At 33.8% G+C, this 23,913-nt stretch overlaps 1 protein-coding gene across 1 annotated transcript in view; it reads left to right on the top strand.

Moving 5' to 3' along the window:
* The first annotated feature begins 5,624 nt into the window (after positions 1-5,624).
* The window catches only part of LOC118187092 (uncharacterized), a 55,086-nt gene continuing 36,797 nt past the window's right edge, over positions 5,625-23,913 (top strand). Inside the window, exons 1-3 of the mRNA XM_035357282.2 lie at positions 5,625-5,798; positions 18,222-18,277; positions 18,433-18,464. Coding sequence (XP_035213173.1) covers positions 18,241-18,277; positions 18,433-18,464 — 69 coding nt within the window. The 5' untranslated portion in view covers positions 5,625-5,798; positions 18,222-18,240. The remainder of the gene's footprint in view (positions 5,799-18,221; positions 18,278-18,432; positions 18,465-23,913) is intronic.

Below are 23,913 nucleotides of genomic sequence, written 5' to 3'. Positions count from 1 at the left end.
TGTAACACAAAAACCCTCAAGAGAGGAAACGCAAAGAAAACAATCTTTTCACGTGCCTTCATTTCAGGAGCAAACACGCGTGACCCAGTAGCTCCTGCCTGCACCTCCTAGACCTACTCTGCAATCTATTCCTTCATCATTTGAGCGCCGGACGACGTAGCAGTAGCATCTGTTACTCTAACTTATGCTTTTTACATCTCCAAGCTTAGGATTCGACTAACTCTTTGTACTGTACATGCGCAAGGCTCACCCATTGCTTATCAAGTCCACTGCTCATCACGAGAAAGTTTTCTCTATTATGAACTTTGCCATGATATGCCCAAAAACGATATGCCATCGTACACGTGCTACATACAGGATGGGGTTTTCCCAGCCTAGGAGCCTATTGAAGTGCCCAGCACCTGAGCCTTCAGGAGCAAACAAGCAAAATCGAAACCTCACTACGGCTTTGGTGAAACTAGGAGTTCCAGTTTTCAAAGTAAGTAAGTCTACATTCAAACCTTTCCTCTAAAGGTAAGTGCAAGTCCCTGACGGATGAGAGAATACTAAGAAAAAATTATACAAAGTCTATTTCTAAAAATGCTTTCGAGGGAATAAAATGGAAAAATGAAGTGGGAATCATTGGATGAAATTACTAACTAACAATAATAACACATAGAATATATAGTATTTTCATTGTCTGATGAATGGAAGAAATCCACGAACTTAAAGATAAACCAAATTGGCAAGACAAATGCTTGTACTAAAATGCATTCAGTAATTTTTATACGAAGTTGTAACGCAAAGTATAAAGTACAAGAAAAATCAAGTTTATGGTGAGCGATCAAGATTACAATACGCTTTAAGCTTTTCCAACAACCATCAAGGTTCAGATGCTTCGACCCTCGGTGGGTCGACCTCAGAGAGGAGAAGGGATCTCAAAGTTCCCCGGACGAGGAGCGGCTAACGCGCCCGCCACCAAGTTGCCAGTGGCCTTTCAGCATCGGGGCCTTGAGCAAATCTTAGTGGTATAGTTAAACATCACAATCCCAAAACAGTACTCGGCTGTGGGTACTCTGTCCTGGCTTACAATGTTCGAAATGGGGGTCTTCTTGTCGGGGGCAGGTCTGGGTTAATGTTACATTCCGGTGATAGGATGTACTTGACTTAGACCTTGTGTCAGAAAAGGCTAGATCTAATAAAACTTACAGCTTTGATCATTCTGTATCTCAGTCTAAAGTTCTTCATCTATAGTTTCAAGTCCTTGAACACCAGGAAAAAAGACCAGTGTTTCAAAGTCATAAATTAACATTAAAATTTAAACAGTATTTAAGCCTTATTAATGAGATTTATTGCGTTGAAAATCTCGAGTTCATCGAAAAAGTTGCAAGTTTATCGTATTCTTCAAATATCAGTTTGAAAACTTCTTCCTTCTTTGGGAAAGGGTATACGGATAATTTGAAACTTAATAATCGTGTTTCACAGTACTTTTTAACATAAAAACACTACTTTTTTAAATGTATCACTTTTAATGTATAAAATAAATTCCCAATATCTTAATATCACAACAAATTTAAATGAAGAAAAACGATTAATGCAGAAATGATAGTTATTTTGCATGCATTTTGTTTCTATATATCATTTTCCTAAGAATATTTTGCTTATTTGCTTAACGTTTAGCATGTTATTTAGATTTTAAGTTTTTTGCTTTTCATCATTTCGAAGTGACAATTATATAAAATGTAAAACTCCTTTGAAATTCATGTTTAAGGGGTTACGATGAAAAAATGGGATGGGGAGGGGAGAAAAAGAAAAAAATACCTAAAACGATTTCAGATTTTAACAGTCACTCAAAAGGGATCTCCTAAAGATTAATATAGTTTATTAGTGCAGATAGCAACATAGATGGCTCCAAAACATTTTAAAGGATACTAGATAAATATACACTTAGACTAATACAAGAAAGTTATATATCTTATATATAATTGAAAAGTAAAAATATATGTAATGTAATTCTATAAAAATATTTATATTTTTAGTTAGATTTATCTTGAATAAAATGCATTTTTATTTAAATCAGTCAGATTCAAAAATAATTTAAAAACACAATATTCTTAAGAACTGCATACATTGCTTTTAAACAGCTTAGTTTGTTAAGCCCGAACAGAGAGCTTCAGTTTGAAAAATAAATATCTGGCGAATGACAGCTGACTCGAATGAAAAGTGAAACTACGCATTTGCAGTGGACGACATTTAAAGTGAACAAACGCAAAATAATATTTCGAGATTAAAACCATTTTGAGCGAAAAAAGACTCAAAACATAATAAACAGCATTTAAAATAAGGGTTTACTTGTGCAATAATCATTTTCTACTATTCTAAAAGTAATTTAGTTTAGTGGCAGTAGGAAATATATTTATGTTCTAAATAACAAAAATAAGATCACTAGACCTAACTTTTTTATCATATTCAAAGTAAAATAATAAGAGGTAATCTTCTGAGCAATGTTTCTAATGCATGCATTTTTAAAAGCTCCAACAAATATACCAGAATTTCGCAAAAAGCAAGACCACGAAACAATAATTATTCTTTCTTATCAGCAGATGCAAGAAGCTATTAACACGTTTAGATAGTGGCTTGATACAATTGTGATTTAGTAGCTACTCATGCATCAATCAAGCGTCTTGTCTTTTTATTTATTTTTTTTACTTTGTTAAGTATTGCAGTTTGCATTTCTTCGTTTCATTTGCTGCTTTTTCCTTATATAAATTCTTGACTTAAATGCATATAGATGGTTTCTGAATTTTACTTTTTAATACGTGAGTATGGAATACTTCTATCTTATATAAATATTCGATTTTTCTAACAGATGTCTTTCCAATTTCACTATAAAGCCGCCGGAGGCTAATAATAAGAATTTAATTTTCCAATCACCTCCAGCGTTGCAAAAATAACACTAGATTTCTTTATCTTAAAACTAAATAATTACACGGTGAGTCACAAATATGGCTATATGTTTGAAATAAATGTAGTCAACTGTAGAGCAAAATGGTATTTGGTATATTAAACTTGAGACATTATTTTTACATTTCAAATGCGAGTTATATGCCAGAGATTACCTCATTAGCTTCAATAGCCCTTAACATGCAGGTACAGGTAGCAGCTTAGCCAGCACATCTGTCACATTCAGATATTGCTAAATCTAGCTATCTGTTAAGCTTCCAATTTTGAGGAAGAACACATCGAGAGGAATTCCGGGGGTCTCCCACTCCTCTTTCCCTACCATCAACCTTTACAGACATCTTTCGGCTCATCGTGTATTTTGGGTGCCCCTTTGCCGCACAGACACTATACGCTTACAAACATCCATGCTTTCTCCGTGATTCGAACTCAGGCCAATCGGTAATACAGTCAGCGTTATTAATTAACCCGTATATCGAATGGACGGCCTGCGCTAAGCATGCAATAGCAAATTACAGTTATATTGTGGACTACTGCATACCGGAATGATCGTGAAGTATTGAGACCGGTGATGGAGGTAACATAGCATTGTTACCACCGCCTATTAAAAAGTAGATAAAACTTATGCTTAAACCGGAGAACATTTAGAAAAGAAAATTTCTTGAAAAGACTCGCAGTAATGCTGAAGCAAAAAACAGCATTTGTGGAATGCAAGCTAAGATAATTAATAATGTTTGTGGGATCCTGAATAAGATAAAATTACAAGAACCCCTAGATAAAAAGAAGAAAGTAAACCTACTCAGTTGTATTCTTCAGCTTGGTAAATTCACTTCCGAGGGGCACTATATCATTTCTCGTATCTATAACACTGTCGACATTTGTCATAAAATGGCTTAAATGTAAATATCTATCAGTATGTATACATGTATAATTATATAATTATAAACATGTTATAAAAATTTTTGAAATGCAAAGTTATATATATATATATATATATATATCTTTGCATCTATCTACCTATGTATATATATATATATATATATATATCTTTGCATCTATCTACCTATATACATATATATATATCTTTGCCCTATCTATCTGCATCTATCTATCTAACTATCTATATATCTATATATATATATATATGTAATGTACCAGCTTTTGTCCGGCATAAATCGAATGGTGAAGAATCATAAATGTAGTCGTAGCTTAAATTATCAGACGACAAGTTTACAAAACAGGATCCATTTATTATTATTCAGGAGAAAATAGCAGTTACAAAATCAGATATCCGGAGTAAATAAAAAGAATTACTAATAACTTTTTTGTATGAAGTTTACTGCATCGTGACATTTAAGAAAAGCCCCCGATATTCTTTTGCGAGTCCTTTTATAGCCTCTGGAAAGGCGGAACTTCCAAGAAATGACGTCAGCCTCGTTAGCCAATCCAGTTCGCTTTAAATATTTCCAGAACATTCTATTACTGTACGTGTAGAAAAGGCGGGAAAAACAACTTGACTACGGGGCTGTGGATTTAAATCCACGTACTTTCAAATAAGAGAACGTCGCCATTAAAAATGAAAAGAACATACAGTTAGAATTTTATTATTACATACATATATCTTTGTTATATATATATATTTATATATAGTTAACTAAAACTATGAATGGGTTTACACTCAAAATATGAATAAATATAAACAAGTTATATTTACCTCAAAATATGAATGGGCTTACATTACTTTAAAACAGTTTAAATAAATTTTGAATAAAACATTTGCATGGAATGAGTACAGGACTATGCATGCTTATGTATGTATATATGTAAATTGAGCACAGGTCTATGGATATTTTATGTAAATATATACAATAAAACATGCATAGTCCTGTACACATTCCATGCAAATGTTTTATTCTAAATATATTTAAACTGTTTTAAATTAATATAAACCCCTTCATAATTTGAGTTAACCTTGTTGTTTCAATACTTTATAAAAGATAATGAAATTTTATGATGATTAACACCATTTCCAAATGCATTATGTCATCTGAAATATTCCATTTTGTTTGGAAGAAAAAAGTCTGCAACGTAAGCTATATAAATATATTTTGTAAAACTGTAAATTGTTCATTTCTATGAGCGTCTGTGGTGCAGCAGTTAGCGAAACGGAATGATTATTCTGAAATCTGTATTCTACTCCATGGGAGAGTTGGTTTCCAAATTATTTTTCCCATTCAAATTTCTATTCTTTTCACAATATAACGTCATTCTACAACATGCTTATATATCGTAATCCATTCGAGCAGCTAAAGATGCCAGCGTTAAGATTTATTATACCACAAGTTAAATCAATTAACACTTTACTCGCTACTTTATGATTATAAATTATTACAAATTGTAATAACTTCTAATACTGCTCATTCTCAAACATCCCACAATCCTTCTTAAAATCCATAAACGTTTGGGAAGAGGACCCCGGAGGCGAAGCGTTGAACTGTGATATTTAAAGCAGCGCAAAAATGTTTCAAAAATTCTTCTCCCGATCTCCAATTAATGCTACCGTACCATTTGCTCGAGTTTTTCCTCCACTTCTCAGGCCTAGGATTAGACATCAATTCCCAAGAGTTTCGTGACGATTTCCTCAATCGTTTTGACTAGTCTGGTATGGGATAATTCCTTTCCAAGATGATCGGTGGCTGTTGGTCCAGATACTTCAGAAAGTGCAGTTCAGTTGTTCCGAGCGCTAGTTAGTTCCATTTCGACTCGTGAACGAGAGAAAGTGAAATCTCAATAAGCTACCTTTCTGTCTCCAACATGTTGGAATAAGTGCATACATACATCTAGCAAACAGAATTTGGGTAAGTGATACTTTGTTTATAAACTGATTTATTCTTTACTTCTATCTTAAAAGTAAGTAAAATAAAGCATAATTTGCTCAGGAAACTCCCGTTTTATATCTCGGCAATTTGAAGAGAGATTTCTTTTATAGAAATGAAGTATATTAAATAACTAAGAAAGTGAGCAGATATGAATTCACATGTCACGCCTTTTCTGGAATTGTTTAGGTATCAGCATTAAAATTTAATAATTATAAATGGAAGTAAAAGTGAATATACAAATTTTTAAAACAAATCACTTAGTTTGACTTTTAAATCAGTTTCATAGTGTAACGTAAGAAATGTTACAAGATATATAATTAATTAAAAAATACTATGAAGTTTTGAATACGGGAAAATTATTGTTATGCATACTGCCTTTTTATCTGCAAATAATACAATGAAGCTAGTTATTACTTATAAACTACTTTTACTAAAAAATAATTGCATAAGCTAAACAAAAGACTACTTTTACTAAAAAATAATTGCATAAGCTAAACAAAAGACGAAAATAATTTTTAATCCGTTTTTCAGTCCATTTTTTTCCATTTATAGTTGGTTCTGTCAATAGCTGTCTTTATAATTTGCCATTAAAAATAAAAATAAATAAATTAAATTAAATCTCTTTTCACTCTGTATTATTTGTTTAGCATAAGCAATTGTTTAGCAAGCATAAGCTGCACTTTTATGGAAATTTTGAAATTTACTGTAAGAAACTTTTAAAAATTTGCAACTTATTGATTTCTTTAGTTAAAAATGCTTCACTTCATTCAGATTAGGAGTACGCAATATGCTGTAAAATTTAAAAATTTATTCCCTGTTAATATTTACCTTATATAAAATTAGTGGATAGAAAAATACGAATAAAAAAATTAAGATTTTCTGATTCATTTTGGCTATTTCATTAGTTCATTTTGGCTGTCTGCCTAAGGAGAGATACTTTCATGGACGATTTTCTAAAGGAAACTGACTCGTAATCACGTTACACATGGAGAAATCAACAAAAACGCCCATGCAGCCAGCCCTTTCACCGAAACCGAATTTAGAGCGCGGTCCGACTACCAGCGTTCAGCGACTTCTACGGCCACTGATGGACTCGATCCCTAACTGAACATGTTTTGCGTTGTTATTTTGCGAAAATCTGGAAATTTCTTGCGTTGGTTATATGCAAAATTTCATAAATAGAATGCTATGTTTCACTTAAAAATAATCTACATTATTAGTTTACTGACAATTTATTTTAAAAAGTAGATTCACATCAGTTATAAATAATTTATGGATTGTAAATTTACCAGCACGGCTACAATCGTCACCAGCTTTTCCGATAGTCCTTTTCTCCGTAATTTGCTCTTTCGACCCTTTTTATTTACACCCGAAATCTCTACACGCTATATGTAAATTGCTTTTTGAATTATTTTGTCATATTTCGTAAATTTATAAGTAGCCTTAAGTTTATTTTCTGCATTTTGTACTAATAAAATATATTAATAAGATTTCACCAGTATTCGCAAATATCTGCAGGGAATTTTAATAAGATTGCTTAAATATATTTTCTCTCAAATGACTGAAGCATGCGCCAGTGGTTCTAGTTTAAGTAATGAATCAATTGCGGTAAGCTTATAGATTCCATTAATTTTTCTCTGGTGATACATCTTAACAAAAGTATGCGAAACTCTACATATATCTTGAAGCCTTATAAGTGTGAAGGAGAAAAATATTTTTCACAGCCAAATTAATCAAATCAAATGATATCCTTATTAGGATCAAGATTACACTAATATCTGATTTACAAAAATCAATTAAAATTTCGAAGAGTCATATAAAAATATTATCACAGACTACTAAATGTTATTAGGCATGCAAAATTTCTGAAAGCTAATTTCTATAAAATACCTTTTAATTAAGTGAATAATTTAATAACTAATTACGTTAGAAATAACGGTTTTGAATTACCAAATTACATGGGTAAGTTATAATTTGTAATTATGTATTTAATGGAATTCAGTTTCGTACAATCCCTATATAACTAATTTTCCATCTCCTGAAAATTACTAACATTGTATAACTCTGACATATCTTTTGGGACCAATACTGTACATTTCATATTGACTTTTCCCCCTAAAAGTTCTTTTAGAAAAGGAAGGTACTTACACTAATTATAACTTTCTTCAGTGAGAGTATATATGAATGAAATTCTAAGTTTGATATAGTGTACTTAAAGATGCTAAGTGGCAAAATCATAATAAGCTTAAAACCAACATTATTTGAATTGTTTATTAAATTGGAGCCATATTCCTATGATTAATCATTCAATAGTTAGATATTCGTGCAATATCTTTGAATCACCGTACATAAAGCGTAATTTAAGTTTTTTCAAATCTAAAATTACCTTTACAAGCAAGAAAGTAAAGGTTTAGACTCTAATTTGGATGATTTCCGTTTTCTCTAATCCCTAACCTGTTAAATAATTCTGAAAATATTTAAATTGATTTTGATGTTTTAGCTTCGAAGTCATATAATAAATGGTACGATGATAACGTAATCTGCTGTTTTTTTTTTTTTTTTTTTTCAATAATCGTATCAAGCTATAGTATATTCCTCATGTAAATTACGTCTATAAGATTTACTATTTACGATGCTTTCATGTGTGAAATTAGTAAATGTTACATTTCAAAATATATGTAAATGTATAAATTCTATTTCTATTAGGAGAAAGTTTTAGTTCGTAAATCAATGGTCATTTAACTGTGTCCTGCGGAACTCCCTTGGGTTCTGCGCAACAGCTTCGAAGCGGTAAATCTGCTGAACACCGGTCGGTCGACATGGATTCGATCTCAGGCGAACGGGCTGGCTACATGGGCGTTTTCGCGGTTTTCCCCGTGCGAAATGTGAATACAAGTCAGTTTTCCTTAGAAAGTCCTCCACAAAGACATTCATTCCCTTAGGCAGATAATCCTAGTACGCTTTGCCGTAACTGAATAAACCAAACATTTAGAGGTTCCACAAGTTAAAATCAAAGTACGAAAGAACATTTCAGCACCACGTAAAAGAAAATTTAAATTTCTAAACTAATTGAATTATAATATATTTATTTTGATTGCAGTTATTACTTAAAATGGTAGCATAAAATAAGTGTGTTTTACTCTATACATTTCGAGATTCTTCAGTCAAGAATGAAACTCTATCCATTTTGAGAACGATCAGACACTGTTCTCTCTTCTTCAGAAGCTAAGACATTTCTGCTCTAGGATAATTTCAAAAGATAGCCCTGTAAATTTTAATCATTAAACAATAAACTCTCTCTAAACTAATAGTTAGGATAAGTTATTTGGAAATGGCAAGGTATACGAAGTCTATCTGCCTAAGAGAAGAGGTGCCTTCCTGGAAAACTTTCTAAGGAAAACTGATTCGTATTCACATTATACACACGTGGAAAATAACGAAACCTAATTATGCAATTAGCTCATTAGCCTAGATACGAACCCGGGTCGAACTACTATTCAGCAGCCTTACTGGTAAGATCAAATTGTCTTCAGGAAACTAAGAATATTTACTCAGAGTCGCCACGAGGCGATATTGGTGATCAGGTGCACTGAATTTGCAACGATTTTTTTTTTTAATTGAATGCTTCTGTTAAATGCCAGAATGTACAAACGAAGGGATTTCCCCCACCCTAGAACAAGGAATGTGACTGACTACGCCTTCGCTGCGATACAAACCATGGATTATCTGACTGCTAGCTGGACATGCTCCAGTTATCCCACGAGAGATAGCATGGGGGGAGGGGATAATTCCGTATAAATTAAACTAATTTTTACAAGGTTCAGAGTTAAAACATTTAACATATTTTAGTTCAGAATCCAAGAGTTTCGAGTAAAAAAAAGTGCAGAGAATTTTTGAATTGTGCTTTAAAATCAAAGACCTTTTAACCTTTTACGAACTTCGTGAAATTTGAATTTTCCATCTCAAGAAATAATGACTTTATTTTCATTTTCCATATAAAATACATGTCACAGTGATGCATTTTCAGTGCTTAGATAACATTTACTACATTGGCTATTGTAAATATTCAAGAAAATAAATAAATAAATAAAATAATAGTTCTGCCCTTTCTCTGAACGGACAAAATTTGAAGACTATCATAACTTTGTCGACGCAGAGAACGTCACATGTATTCAGCTTCAAATCATGTTACTAACACAGAGCTTCGAATGAAAAATAACTAATTTTGAATTCTCTCACCGATTACCGCAAACAGTATAAATTCAGATGTTATTACACTTTACCTTTAATTCTCGACTATTCATTCGATCTGAATTTGAATAGAAAAACATTTTAGCCTATTGAAATTCGCCTATTAGTTTACCTTTTATGCATTTAAGGATTTTGTTACGATGAGTAACTAGACACTTTTATCTCCAGACTTTTAGCACTGATATTTTTTCCTAAAAATTGTCATTTCCTATATTATCGCAGTCACACTTAATCAGGATTCACAAGCGAATGGTTAGGTTATTTAATTACGGCAAAGCCTCGAAGTCTAAGGGGAGGGATGCCTTCGTGGAGGACGTTCTACAGGAAACTGTCTCGTATACACGTTACACATGGGGAAAACCACGAAAACACCCATGCAGCCAGCCCGTTCGCGGGATTCGAACCTCGGACCGAACTACCAGTGTTCGGCGACTTTACCGCTCGGCCGCTGGTGGGCTAACACAAGCGAATGAGAAATTAAAACCACTGCCTTTGCGCTGGTAAATTCTCCCTAGTTTGATTTCTTACCGCAAACTGAGCTGTTTCTCACTTTGTCATTGTCTGATTCAATTTCAAACTGACTTTCCCATTTTGGTGTCCTGAAGTTGAGCGCCAGTGTTCAGCGACTTTACCGCTCGGCCGCTGGTGGGCCAATAATGTCTTGTGAACAACATATTACTGAAAATTCAAAGTTTACAAATTATGGAACGTATAAAATCAGCAAAAAGAGATGTGGAAGCTAGCTGCCTCTGCTTCTTCATGTTATTGAGTTATTGGGTATTTTATGCTAACTAACCAATTACTATGATTTAAACCTTTAATTTTTTCGTAGTTTTAACCAAATGAAAATTAGTAGCCATATTTATTTTAGCTGGGGTTTTCGAATGCTTAGATTAGAGCTTCTGGTAGCCTCGTCTGGCTGTTACTTACAAACGCCAACGCTCTGTTTAAGCTGTATTCCGATTTTTAGCCTTGCTAGCCAACGTTTTAAAATACGTCCCACTGAATATCTCAGCCAGCTTCCAGTAGTCTATTTTTTATGTGCATTCTCCGACTACGTGAGCTGCAACTGAAATCAAAATATCAGTTGCACTTCGTTAGATGAATTTAAATATGCGGAAGTTTGTCTGTCGCACAAGCTGTACCTTTCTGTTTATTTAAACTTAAACGAAAAGGTTATTTTAACCTTCTTCAAACTCTGTATTTTGTTTCAGACTAAGAGATAACTTGCTGTCAGTCAAATGGGGCCTGCAGAACTTTGATAAAGATTCTACATACCGTAAAACCCTACAGTAGAACAGTACAGAGTATCCTATGACAGTAGAACTGTAGAACCCTACAGAGTATCCTATGACAAATTTCAGAATCTTTTTTACATCCAAATCCTCTTCAGGAAATATATTGATCTAATAAATATAAATATAGGGATCTAATATTGCGGAGATTGCATGCATAATGATCATTCGAAGGAGAATATAATGAAACACGCAGTTAACCGCATGTAAAACTAAACTCAGTGGAGCAACAGCACTCAGTGAGCCATGGCTTGCAATACTCCTATATCTGCTTTCTAGGCATTGAGCATTTGTCTTGGACAAGTGGTCGTCTTGTCGCATGATCCCGTTACAACGGGATCATTACTAAATGTTAACGCATTTAGTGATATTAAAATGCAGAATGACATAACTATTTCGTTCATCAGGTATGAGAAGTGTTTCTTGTCAAAGTACATTGCTGCTGGATTCAGCCTACAAATCCCCTTGGAGCATATGGCACTTCTGTCGAGCACGAAAGACGGGTTTATGGGGCATTTGGCTTCGGATAGCATAAAAAGCGAAAGAAAATGACATTTCCACTTTGTGAAACAATAAATAAGTTACTGTGCGTACTGAAGATGAACTATGAGAAACTCTAAAAGATTTGTAGCTGCTTATAACATAAACTGTGAACACAGCACCTTTCTTCCGTTTCCTATCTTCCAATGAAGTGGTACCTCTGTATACGTTTACTTTTAAATACGTCCAGCTTGGTATATATCCTGTTTAGATGCTAAAATTCTTGTTTAGCTTATGATATTTGTTTGAAATACAATTCGAGTTCGATTGGTCGGTCACCTCTGCGTGCACTCCATTTGTTTACCTCTTTGGAGACAATACTGCGACTGCCCATGAACGTCACTACGCCTTTTACCACTATTAAATTAAGAATCTGCGCTGTAACTATAGACTTTCAAGTAATTTTGTGTTTTTTCTCGTAAACGTTGTGTAAATTCTTTAATAATGAATATATAAGTTTATAACATTTGGAAAGGCGTGCTTTTTTTGAAGTAACGGCCTATAGTAACGTAAACAAATCATATCTGTGCATGTCAAATTTACTCATTATTATGCGTTTATTATGAAGAATATGCGTTTTGATAAAATTTCCGAAATTATTTTAAGTAGAAAATTCAAACGATTTGTGCATCAATCTGAAGATTTTTCTAGCGAGATTAAGGTTTGTCTTTTATTAAATTTATAGAGAACATCATTTTAATTTCTAACGTATTCGCATTATGTAATATTTACATTCAGGAGAAAAATATTTATTATAAAGATTAATGCAAAAATGCTTGATAAAAAAATAATATTTTGTATGTATAGTTGCAAGTTTGATAAATAACCAAAGCAAAGCGCAATAGAAAACAGAAATTCTCGCTTTTACTGAAGTAAATGTACAATTAAAACGCAAAACGCTCTATGAAATAAGAAGCTTAAGAAAGAAGCATATCGAGACGGTTGAAAAGGTAACAAAATCAGAATAATCGGGTACATATAAGCTTTAACCTTAACGATTAAACGTTAAAGTACAAGTGATAGAGCAATTATCCACTTCATCCATCAATTATATCGCTTCATCCATCAATTTGGAAGAGATTTAAAAGACCTAAAAATGACTAACCTTAAGGTTTATCCGGTTCATTTCTAGAAAAAGGGAAAACTATTTAATTTGCAAAATACAATAGCCTTAGGCTTCGTTTTCTAGGCGAACAAATGAAGGATTAATGATCTAGATAAGCATGAATTTCTCGCACAAAAATGTATTTTTATAAAAGCAAGTTCTTTTTTGCTACAGAAGTGAGAAAAAAATATACAGAATGATTTTTAGCGTACGCAATTGAAGCTTTAGAGAATTTTCATTAAATACTTAAAATACTGTTTACAGAGCCTCTACATTTCAATACAGGAGGTTGGTTTTGATTGAATGCAATGAACAATAATTTCTGCTAGATGTCAATACTTATTTCCTTAGTATGTAATATTCTTTAGCATGAAATTCCATAGTATGAGAAAGAGCGTTTAATTCCTACTTTAGCAGCGAATTTGAAGTAGGTCCTTATCAGTCCAAAGAACCAACTTATTAGTTCAAAGGGGCACTTTTCCCTAAAGAACTATTAATTTCGTTTTGGCATTTTACGTCGAAAACTTTAAAAGGCTATATCTCTTTTCAAACCATTGACACCCTATACAGTGTGCCCGTAAAGTCATGGTGCACTTTTGATCGGTCGCAGAAAAGCAACAAAACAAGATAGAAATGTGAAATCTTCACAAAACAAAAGAAAACCTCTTACAGTTTCATACCTGTTCAGTGCAGTTCGATGTGGGCTCCATCCATGCCGTCACAGTCTACTCCGCAAAGAAAAATGGCCCTATCATTTTATCATGCATCAGGCCACACCACACGTTCACTTTAGGGTTTTTAAGTTCGTACTCTACGTGGGCATGAGGATTTTCAGCAGCCCATATTCGGATGTTATGGCGATGACCATGTCCACTAACAGGGAATGTCGCCTCATTGATAAACACAATCTTCTGCAGAAATCGGTTATCACTGTCGACCTCGTGAAACATGTCTGTAGCAAACGCAAATCGTTTGGGTCTATTTGTCGGTTTGATAGCGTGTAACAGCTGCAATTTGTAAGGGCTTCTTGGGTAACTCTTCCACATAGCCTTTACAGACTCGTCGCTGACCGATGGCCAGCCAAAACAGGGTTTGTCCAACAACTGCCGGTATCCTTCAACTGCTTGCCCACCGATTAATGTCATTTCTATGTAGTGGCGGTTCGTTGTACACGCGACGATATTCACGTTGCATTTTTGATCACGGATTCGAATTTAGCAAGCCACAGAACACACTGAACTTTCCGTACGTAATTTAAAATCTGATGTAATTTAATATCTGAAACCTTTTAGATTTTTTTTTGGGGGGGGGGAATTTTTTTGAAGAATAAATTTGTTTCTGTTATTTATACATTTCAACTTTAAAGTTTTCTCTTTTTTTCGTAAATTTTATGGTTTGCTATTTAAAACGCTTTGAGCAAAGTTTGGAATTTTGAAGATTTGATACTATAAAACTTCGAAATTCTAAACTGAGCATTTAACGAGAATATTTTAAACTGTATAATTTGATACATTCTGGCAAAGCAGAAAGTTTTTAAAATGTTAATCTATAACTAATTTTTGAGCTCCACCTTTTTCGTTCACCAATTATACGAGGAATAGTAACTATATTTTCCGGAAAAAAAATGGGAATATATGGATTATCATTATTTTTAAATTAATCTTTTTTTTAAGTAAAAATATATGCTTCTCTTACAGTTTTCTAATATTGCTCTTGATTATTTCGAAATTCGGGTAACCGTAATTAATTCTTTTTGATTTCTCCTCATTATTTCTAATGTCAAACTACAACCCAGAAATATGAATATGTTTATTTTTATGCATTTTTTATGCATTTCTGTTGTGCTCACATTCTCTATGAAAGTTCATAATGAGATTTCACAGGATTATTCCTTATATCTTAATATGCGTTTTAGCACAGATGAAAAATATGTTGCAAATACGATGTGACGCTTTCATAGCACTGTATTTTCCTTTAAAACGTCTCTTTCGTTGATTTAAAATTTAAAAAACTACAGTTTTATACGAAAAACAGCAGATTTTAGAAAATTGTTGTTGGCCGTTTAGTTATTTCTTTTTTTAATGATATATACACTATAACGCAAAATGCGAACATTGATGACTTTATTGGTAATAACATAATTAAATTATAACTGCAAAAAATAAACTAATCAAGCGTAAAGGTAAATTAAATTAAAGCATACTGAAAAATAGAAATAAAAATGTTACGTGAGTTTATAATTCTCAAATGTTTCTGCGCTTTGCAGAGTCAACCTAAATAAATAGCTAACAGTGCTTTTCTAGAACCTGCTGCATATTTCCTCACAAAATGTTCAATGCATAAAGATAAAATATAAACCATAAGGTATCACATAATTATAATAACTAAGGGCATCACGATTCTAGTACCAAAACATTACTATGCGGCACACCTAAGAATCTAGCACCCCATCACAGTTAAAGAGATTTTTAAGTTAAACTGTAATCCTTAAAGACCCAAATAATTCTTAGGAAGGCGAAGACACACTAAAAGGATGTAAATGGAAAATAGTTTTTATTTTACTCCGATGTATTGTTATTAGCTCCAAGAATAGACTACATCACAGGGAAAATTTTAAGGAAATGTCGAAATATAATATCTTCAAACAAGGTACCCCTACATCCAATGGTCATGCACACATATCAAGAACTTTAAAAAGGAACGACATTTTTGCATGAAAATAGAGACAGCGTACATCAATGGAGGCAACTATAGTGATTTATTTTTTCTCTGATATTTATTGCAAGATAAGAAACAACAACCAGTTATAAATAACAAATCTATACAATGGTAGCCTGTTTTTTGCAGAAAAGTTAGACACAAAAGTTCGTGAATGCCCATGTTAAAAAAGTGTGTTTCTAATGTAGGACTGCAAGCTGTAATACGTCTTACCCTAACGTCTCGTGTATTTTCAAGAGAGTTTGGGACAGAATGCAAGCCAGTCGATTCAACGAATGTCTTTTCGTCCTCTAAGACTTTTCGTATTTCTTAGGTTCGATGAAGCGTGGCTTTATAATCCATAAAAGATGTTTCGATAATGACCTGCAGAGTATGCAATAATCTGTTTAAACAGCGGTTAGCTGTCGGAATATCCTCGAGCCCACTTACGAACCCAATCATAATTTAAGAGCTAAGCCATAGTCTGGAGCGATTTCTCGTTCATTTGCTGCAATATATACATATATTTAGAGTTTCTTCAAGAATCGTTTAAATGCGCATAAACACCGTCTTTTTAAGTTTGCAAAACAACATGTTACTTGTCAAGTTCGCTATTTTGCTTATAATAATCATCTTCAGTTTCGGATATATATGCTTAAATGAAATAGTAAATTTTCTAATAGCTTAATGTATTAGAATATAATCTTTTCAATATTCAAAGTACGAAAAGAGTGAAAATGTGATCCTCCACATCCTTTGAAACATTTATCCAAAATACACTGGTGTGCAAAAATTAAGGACGAAATCGAAAAATTAGCATATCAGCTGAACGAAGAGGCAGAGCGGACAGAAAGACCAATCAGGAGATTAAGTAAGGTGGTGTACGGTAGCGCATGCGCAGATATGCAGGTAGACGTAATGGAGGAGTGTCTGAGTAGTATAAAGCATGTTGTCGGTGTAAGATCAGTATTTCTGGCAAAGAGATTGCACGCCGTATAGCAGTTAAAATCACACCGAGTTGCTGCCTCAGCGAGAAATGGCGAATAATCAATTTGTTAGACGACACCTGGATGCTTTTACCCGAGGTCGAATCATTGGGAAGTTGGAGGAAGGCCGAAGTGTGACAAGTGTGGCTGCAGAGTTTGGAATTGCTCACAGCATCGTTTCACGACTTTGGAGACAATTTCAAACTACAGGAACAGCTATCCGGGGGTTTAGTAGTGGTCGTCCACGAGGAACCACACCCGCAGATGACCGGTATATTACCTTACAGGCCAGAAGAAACAGGCGGCAGACAGCGGGAGAAATCGCTAGACACTTGACACAGGCGACTGGACGACCGATATCGCGTTTTACCGTGGCCAGAAGACTGCACGGTGGTGGTCTGTTTGCACGACGCCCTGTACAGTGTGTACCTCTAAAGCCTGCCCATAGGAGAAGGCGTTTTCTGTGGTGCCGGGAACACCGGAATCGGAGAGACAATGAATGGGGACGAGTACTCTTTAGAGATGAGAGCAGATTCAGCCTGAGTAGCGATTCTCATCGCATACTCATCTGGAGAGAGCGGGGAAGCCGCAATCATCCCTCGAACATCATTGAAAGGGACAGGTATAGAGGTGGCGGTGTCCTCGTTTGGGGAGGCATCATGCTTGGTAGTCGTACAGACCTTCACATCTTCGACGCAGGTTCAGTCAACGGGACCCGTTATTGTAACGAGAATCTTCTTCCATATGTGCGTCTTTTTAGAGGCGCTATGAGTCCGCAGTTCCTTTTCATGGACGACAATGCACCATGTCATCGCACAGTAGCTGCCGAACATCTCTTAGAGAGTGAGGATATTGAACGTATGGATTGGCCGGCACGATCTCCGGATCTAAATTCCATCGAGCATGTATGGGATTTTCTAGGCAAACGCTTGGCAGCTCGTACCTTACCACCAGTAACGATTCCGGAGCTTCGATTGGCGCTGCAAGACGAATGGGCAGCAATGCCTCAACAACTCATTGACACCCTCATTCTCAGCATGGGCAGACGCTGTGAAACCTGCCTAGCAGTCAGGGGAGATCATATCCCCTATTAAAGACCGGATGCTTCTTGCTATACACCCATCACAGGGATGTTTCGGCCTTCAGTCGCATTGCGCTCCACGCTACTTTTTCAATAAAGCTTCTTTTTATCCCTCTGATTTCTCTTTTAGTAAGTGTTGCTTACATTACTCATGTCCTTACGTATTGTTGATCTTACGGTATTAAATGTGTTGATTTGGAAAGCTTTTGTACAAAGTTATATTGAAAAAACCGTCTCGTCCTTAATTTTTGCACACCAGTGTATATTGTTTCAGTACCATAGGTCGTGCGCATTCGACAAGTGATATTTTAGTATATGACATTATATGTATCGAATTCGAATGATGTTTATGTTTGAAAAAATGAATTTTGTTCAACCTCAGTTTTATTCAGAAAATATTTTGCTCTAAGAAATTTTATTCTAACTTGTGTTTATTCTCTTTCATAGAGGCATCCCAGCAAGAGCGATGGAACTGACTTGGAATAAATTACTGCTTCTCTTAGGTAGTTATTAGTTAGTCTTTTAGCTTTGTTATTTTGAATAAGGTAACGAAATATATTTTCATTATAACCCTGAAGAAATAATTTACATTGAGAAATGTGTTTCTGAATGTGTTTACCCATTACATAAGTGTAGATGAACTTACTTCTATTTTCAGGTTTGCTAAGCTCTGCTGCGTCTGAATCAAATGTAAGTCGATATTCCTTTCTGTTAAATATTAATGAAAAGTAAATTTCGCTATTTTTAAGTTAAATTATCAATGAATATATTGAAAGCAAAATACGCGTTTAAGAACTGGACAGCCTAGTGAAAATGAAAAGGCATATATCACATATTTAGCAATTCAAGGACTAAAATTTTGTCTAAAACAGACAAAACTTAAACTAAAAACAGTGGTTTCTGCTTATGCAGTGTCTTGAGATTTTCTCTTATTTTACCACGTCTACTCTATTTTTATGACTACTCTATTTTTGAGTGTATTGGACGTCCACGTTGCCCGGGCACAGTCCGCTGGTTTCTTTTTAACTGCCAGATTCTTGTATTAACACAATTAAAGTAATAACGGTCCGTGTCACCTTCCTCTCCGGAGTATCCCTAAGTCTGAATCTGTTGAGGTATACTGGGAATGGCCCATGACCTGTCAAGAATTGTGTGTTAGGCTAGCACGATGGGTCGACTTCCATGCTAACTTTTGGCAATCCTTCGTCCTACCTCTGCCTCTGAACATCCATTTTGTCAGTTTTGTAGCAAGCTTATCAAAGTTTTTTTTAACTTGAGATGAAGGAAATTTATTAGGTTGTTCTAGTAATTCCGTGCTATTATCTGCCTGCTTGGCAGCTTCATTGCCTTGAATCTCTGTATGAGTGGAAACTCATTTTAGAGCGAGTCTTTGTGAGACAGGCATAGCCAGAAGCTGTTTTTGAATTCGGTATATCAAAGGACTCCTACTGTTTTGTCTTGCGATAGCCGCTAGACTTGACGCTGAATCGCTGAGTATGGAGTATTTCTGCTGCTGATATGTGTTAGTGTGCCTAATTGCAGTGCTGATGCGCTGATAGATAGAAGCTGTACTTGGTATACCGAGTTGTTCAATCCTAGTTTCCTCTTCCATTCAAATATTACAGTACCATTTTCCAGTGTGCAGAAAGCACTTCCCGTGCTGTTCTCAGTTTTGGAGCCCTCTTTTATAAGAAGGTTATTAAACAGAACTTTGGAATTGGGTCGTCGATGACGTCGAAGAGATTATAAGCAGCTGCAGGAAAGTTTCTACGAAGTAGCTGCTGTCTCTGAATTGAGAGCAGGTATCTTCTCATGTGAGAAGTAAGTTCACCACCCCATATTGCCCTCTTAAAGTATGTGCTGGTAAAATAAAAGTTTTAAATTACGACTTTTTAATAAAAGATATTCAAATAATTTCTTAAATAAATAGCACTTATTTGTATTCACATAAGAAATTAAGTTTAAGTTTCCTTAAAAGAAACTACGCAATTTGTTAGAATTTATTTCCTTTATGGGCTGTTTCAGTGAACTGAAGAAATTTTCAAAGAACTTCCAAAGATGTAGTAATAAAAGCAATTAAATATCCCATAAAAAGTAAATGAAATATATTTAATATTCTACATATTTTAATATACTATTGATTCAATTTTTTTCTTATACAAAGAATTATTTTATGATATAGCTCCACGTATAAAATTTATACTTAATGTAAATTTAGTTACTTAATATACATTACAATTTGTATTTGCTTAATGTAATTATTTCATTATAAGTGTATTTAATGAAAAAAGCAATCTATACGATTATGCTATTACTTTTGAAAATAAACATTGAAAACTTGTGCTGTACACTAATTTGCATTCTGGTGGAAATTTATGAAAGTCGAAGTATAATAAAACCAAAACGATAAGATAACTGATTAATAAAAGCCTCAGAAATCTAAAAAAGAAAAGGATCGTAAAATGCTATTCCAAGTCCTTCTTAAAGAAACACCTTTGGAAGAAGTCTTTTAAAAAATTAGAATATCAAATTTAGAATAACTGCAGAATAAGACCTTTCACCTTAATAAAATCTTTGAATTTTTCTATGTTAATACTCCCATATTTTAAATGAATTAAAACTAATTAGTATAAACTTGTAGAGTCTTTAGGTTTTTATGAAGTAGGAGACATGAAAAATGAGTAATGCCCTTCCCGGGGCTCGAACCTGGGGATATCAAATATGCGTCGAATATGCTTCCAATTTAACCCCAAAGGCATCCGCAAACGAGAGACAAAATACCTTATAAACTCACAATTTCAAATTATTATTTTATTTTTGATGTAGAAATTATGTCTAGTAGTATTATATAGCGTCATCATTCATGAGTTTTTTAAGTTCATTTTAAGACTTGGTTCTTTTAAATGCTAAATGCTAAAAAATATTAGCAGTTATCTTTCATAGATAAAGTGTTTAAAAGTTAAAAGTTGTGAATAAGTTTACAGGTTGTTATGTAAAAGATCTTAGTATGGTAAATTAAATGAACAATGTAGTTTGTATTCCCAATTTCCTCACTATCATTCATTTGCACATATCAGAGAATTAAGTAAAAGATTATTCTTTGTACGCAACTGTTGCTGTAAGAACATGAAACTTCAAAATTCCCAGTAATGTAGTACTTCTTGAAGCGCACGCAAATTTCAAAAAGCCAGAGCAACTGAAGGGTTGCCAAACTGTAATAAATATTAATATGGTAACGCTATCTACGTCTGCAGAATTCGAGAAGTGTACTGCTATCACCGGAATATTTGATTTAATTATAAAATTCGCAAATGAAAGATATATTGTATAAAGGGTTAAAACGAAAATTTATAACATTTTTATGCAGCTAGTTTTGCATAACACCATAACTTACAGATACAGTTATACATTACTGATAGGTTGTGTATGTTAGCCATATATCATCCTTTTTAAATGAAACCAACAGCCTATATCACGAATTCATTAAAAAATATTGAAACCCAAAACTGAAAATCTGCAGTAACGATTAGAATGGGTCATTCAACATAGAGTCTGCGAATTTAGAGACACTTTTATTATATTTGAGGTATATGAAAGGACATTTCACTATCTTAAGATTCATTCGATATCTCGTGAAAAATTCGCATTAAACAGCATCATGAAAATAATTCAATAATATTATAAGGTATTTTCTCCCTCCTTCCAGCATACCTTCGTGGTGTAACTGGAAGCACACTCGGTGCGTATTCGAGAGGTCCCGGCAAGAGGAGTGCTTTCATCTCTCGTGTACTCCTGTTTCAAAATAACCTAACAACACTGCAATATAATCGCACACTGTGACAAATAAAAAACTGTGTATTTTATTTAGGAGCAAATTCCTAAATATGAAACACCAAATTCTTAAAAATGAGATACTGTTCTTATGTGCCTTTTCACGCTACAGAAATCTGATTTTAAGAAATGGAATTCAATCATTGGGAAATTAGAAAGTTTCTCTTCTTTCCTGCATATTTTGACATATAACATATTTTATTGGCATTTTCAATTGAATTTTCTGTTTTAATTTAAATAAACATTAAAAGAGTATTCTTTAGGGAAGGTGATCAGAAAAATTAGCAGCATTCTAATGAATTTCCCAAACTTGACAAATTACACCTTCATTGATAAAAAGATGAAAACAATTCGCTGAATTAAAGAAAAACTTGATCCTCTCTTCACTGAACTGATTGCCAGGATTTTGAAATTAATATTGTTACAAAGAAAACAATTGAACAATTTTATTAGCTCTTTATTATTCATAAATATCTAGAACTAAAATATACAACTTTTTTTTCCTTTTATGAAAGATAAATTTCTTTACATTTATTGGGTTTAAAATTAAAATATTCTCATTTTCAAAACTATCATTATCAAAATCAGATGAATTAGCCGAATAATTTTTTATACAACTGCAAAACCTGTATTCTCTTTTAATTGTTCTTGCCAATTAAATATGCAAACTAAATGAGCACGTAAAATTTTAAAAAATAATAATTAAACCATAAACTAAAATAATATAAACAATAAGAAAATAATATTTTATGCAGCTGAATTTAGCAAGCACACAAGAGCTACTTGTATGACAGAAGGGCTATTATCGAGACGATATTTAAAGAGAAGATTAGCTTATATCCTCATTATATCCTCTTTATATCCTCTAGGCTTATACCCTCGTTACTCCTTAGGGTGAAAATATCCAAGCAGCAAATTTATTCACTGCAATTCGAACACGGGTCAAACGTTTAAATGTGCACTCAGCCACAGGTGGACCAAGCAAATTTTTTAGCAACAGATACGTAAACGAAATTTTAAACAGTTAGATTAGAACTTTCTGTCACATTTTTGTTGGTTGCAAATTCCCGCAAATTAATTTTTTCGAGAAAGAAATAAGTTTGTTATTTCCACGGGGTAATTCATTAAAAAGTGAATAGCGTGTACAAGACTTGAGCATTGTGTAAACATAAGAAAAGAGAAATGTTCAAATAAAATAAAATAATTAGAATCAACGCTCATGGAAATTGCAGAATGAGTAGATTCTTCTACGTTTGCTAAACGACGAAATTATGAAGTCCTAAAGGGCTCAGCTTGCATACTGTTACCTTTGATTAAGACACAATAACACGCCGAACAAATACTAATTCAGAAGTCAAACAACAAAAATGAGCGTTATATTTACAAAATTTTCACAGGACTAGTTTCGATGGTTTTACCGAACCACCATCCTCAGCTGCAAAACTGCAAATGAACAGGACAGGAAATAATGATTAGATAAGACAAGAAAGCCTGGACAAGAATAAGCAAGTGGCGCCATCTGTTGGTGAAACTAGAATTAAAACATAATTTCTTTAAAGGCCGAAGGCAAATTTGGATTGGAATTAGGATCGTTAACTAGAACAGGAAGATTTTTATGAATGTGAAATGCCTCTAGAAAATCCAGTTCTCCAATGGAAGATGTTTTGGGAATAATTTTGGCAGCAGAGAAATTGAAAGTGTGATTTTCGGACCAACAATGTTGAGCAACAGAAGACTTCTGTGTTTCCTTTTTTCTAACATATGCCTCATGTTCCTTGACGCGAAATTTTAAGGCTCTCTTAGTTTGGCCAATGTAAATTAAACCACACTGGCAAGGAATCCTATAAATACCCCAGGAATTCATATCCGGAATGGGGTCTTTGAGTATGAAACTCGGAATTTTATTGATGGGAGAATAAACAACCCGAAAGTTAAATTTCTGCAAAATATGTACAACTTTATAGCTAATTGATGGGAAGAAGGGAATGACAACAGAATTTTTATAATCTCCTAAAACAAGAGTGTGCCTTTTAGTGTGTTGAGATGAGAATTTTTTAACTGCTTGATTAATAATGTTGGGTGAAAAGCCCCTGTCAATAGCTATTGCTTTTAAATAATTTAATTCTTCATCAAGGGCTAGTTTGAAGGAGCAAACTTGAAGAGCACGGAAAACATAGGAATAAAATGAAGCTAAGTTTTGTTTAGTCGGATGACATGATTTAAAGTGTGGTGTTATCTTTGCTTCTGACTAATGGCATTTCAGGATGTAGCTCATTCAGCCTAAGATTTTAATTTTTTAACAGGCTCG

The sequence above is a fragment of the Stegodyphus dumicola genome, chromosome 4 (genome assembly GCF_044657685.1).
Source record: "Stegodyphus dumicola isolate Sdum_Otavi_A_Nest chromosome 4, ASM4465768v1".
NCBI lineage: Eukaryota > Metazoa > Arthropoda > Arachnida > Araneae > Eresidae > Stegodyphus > Stegodyphus dumicola.
This window is presented reverse-complemented; position numbering and strand designations above follow the sequence as displayed.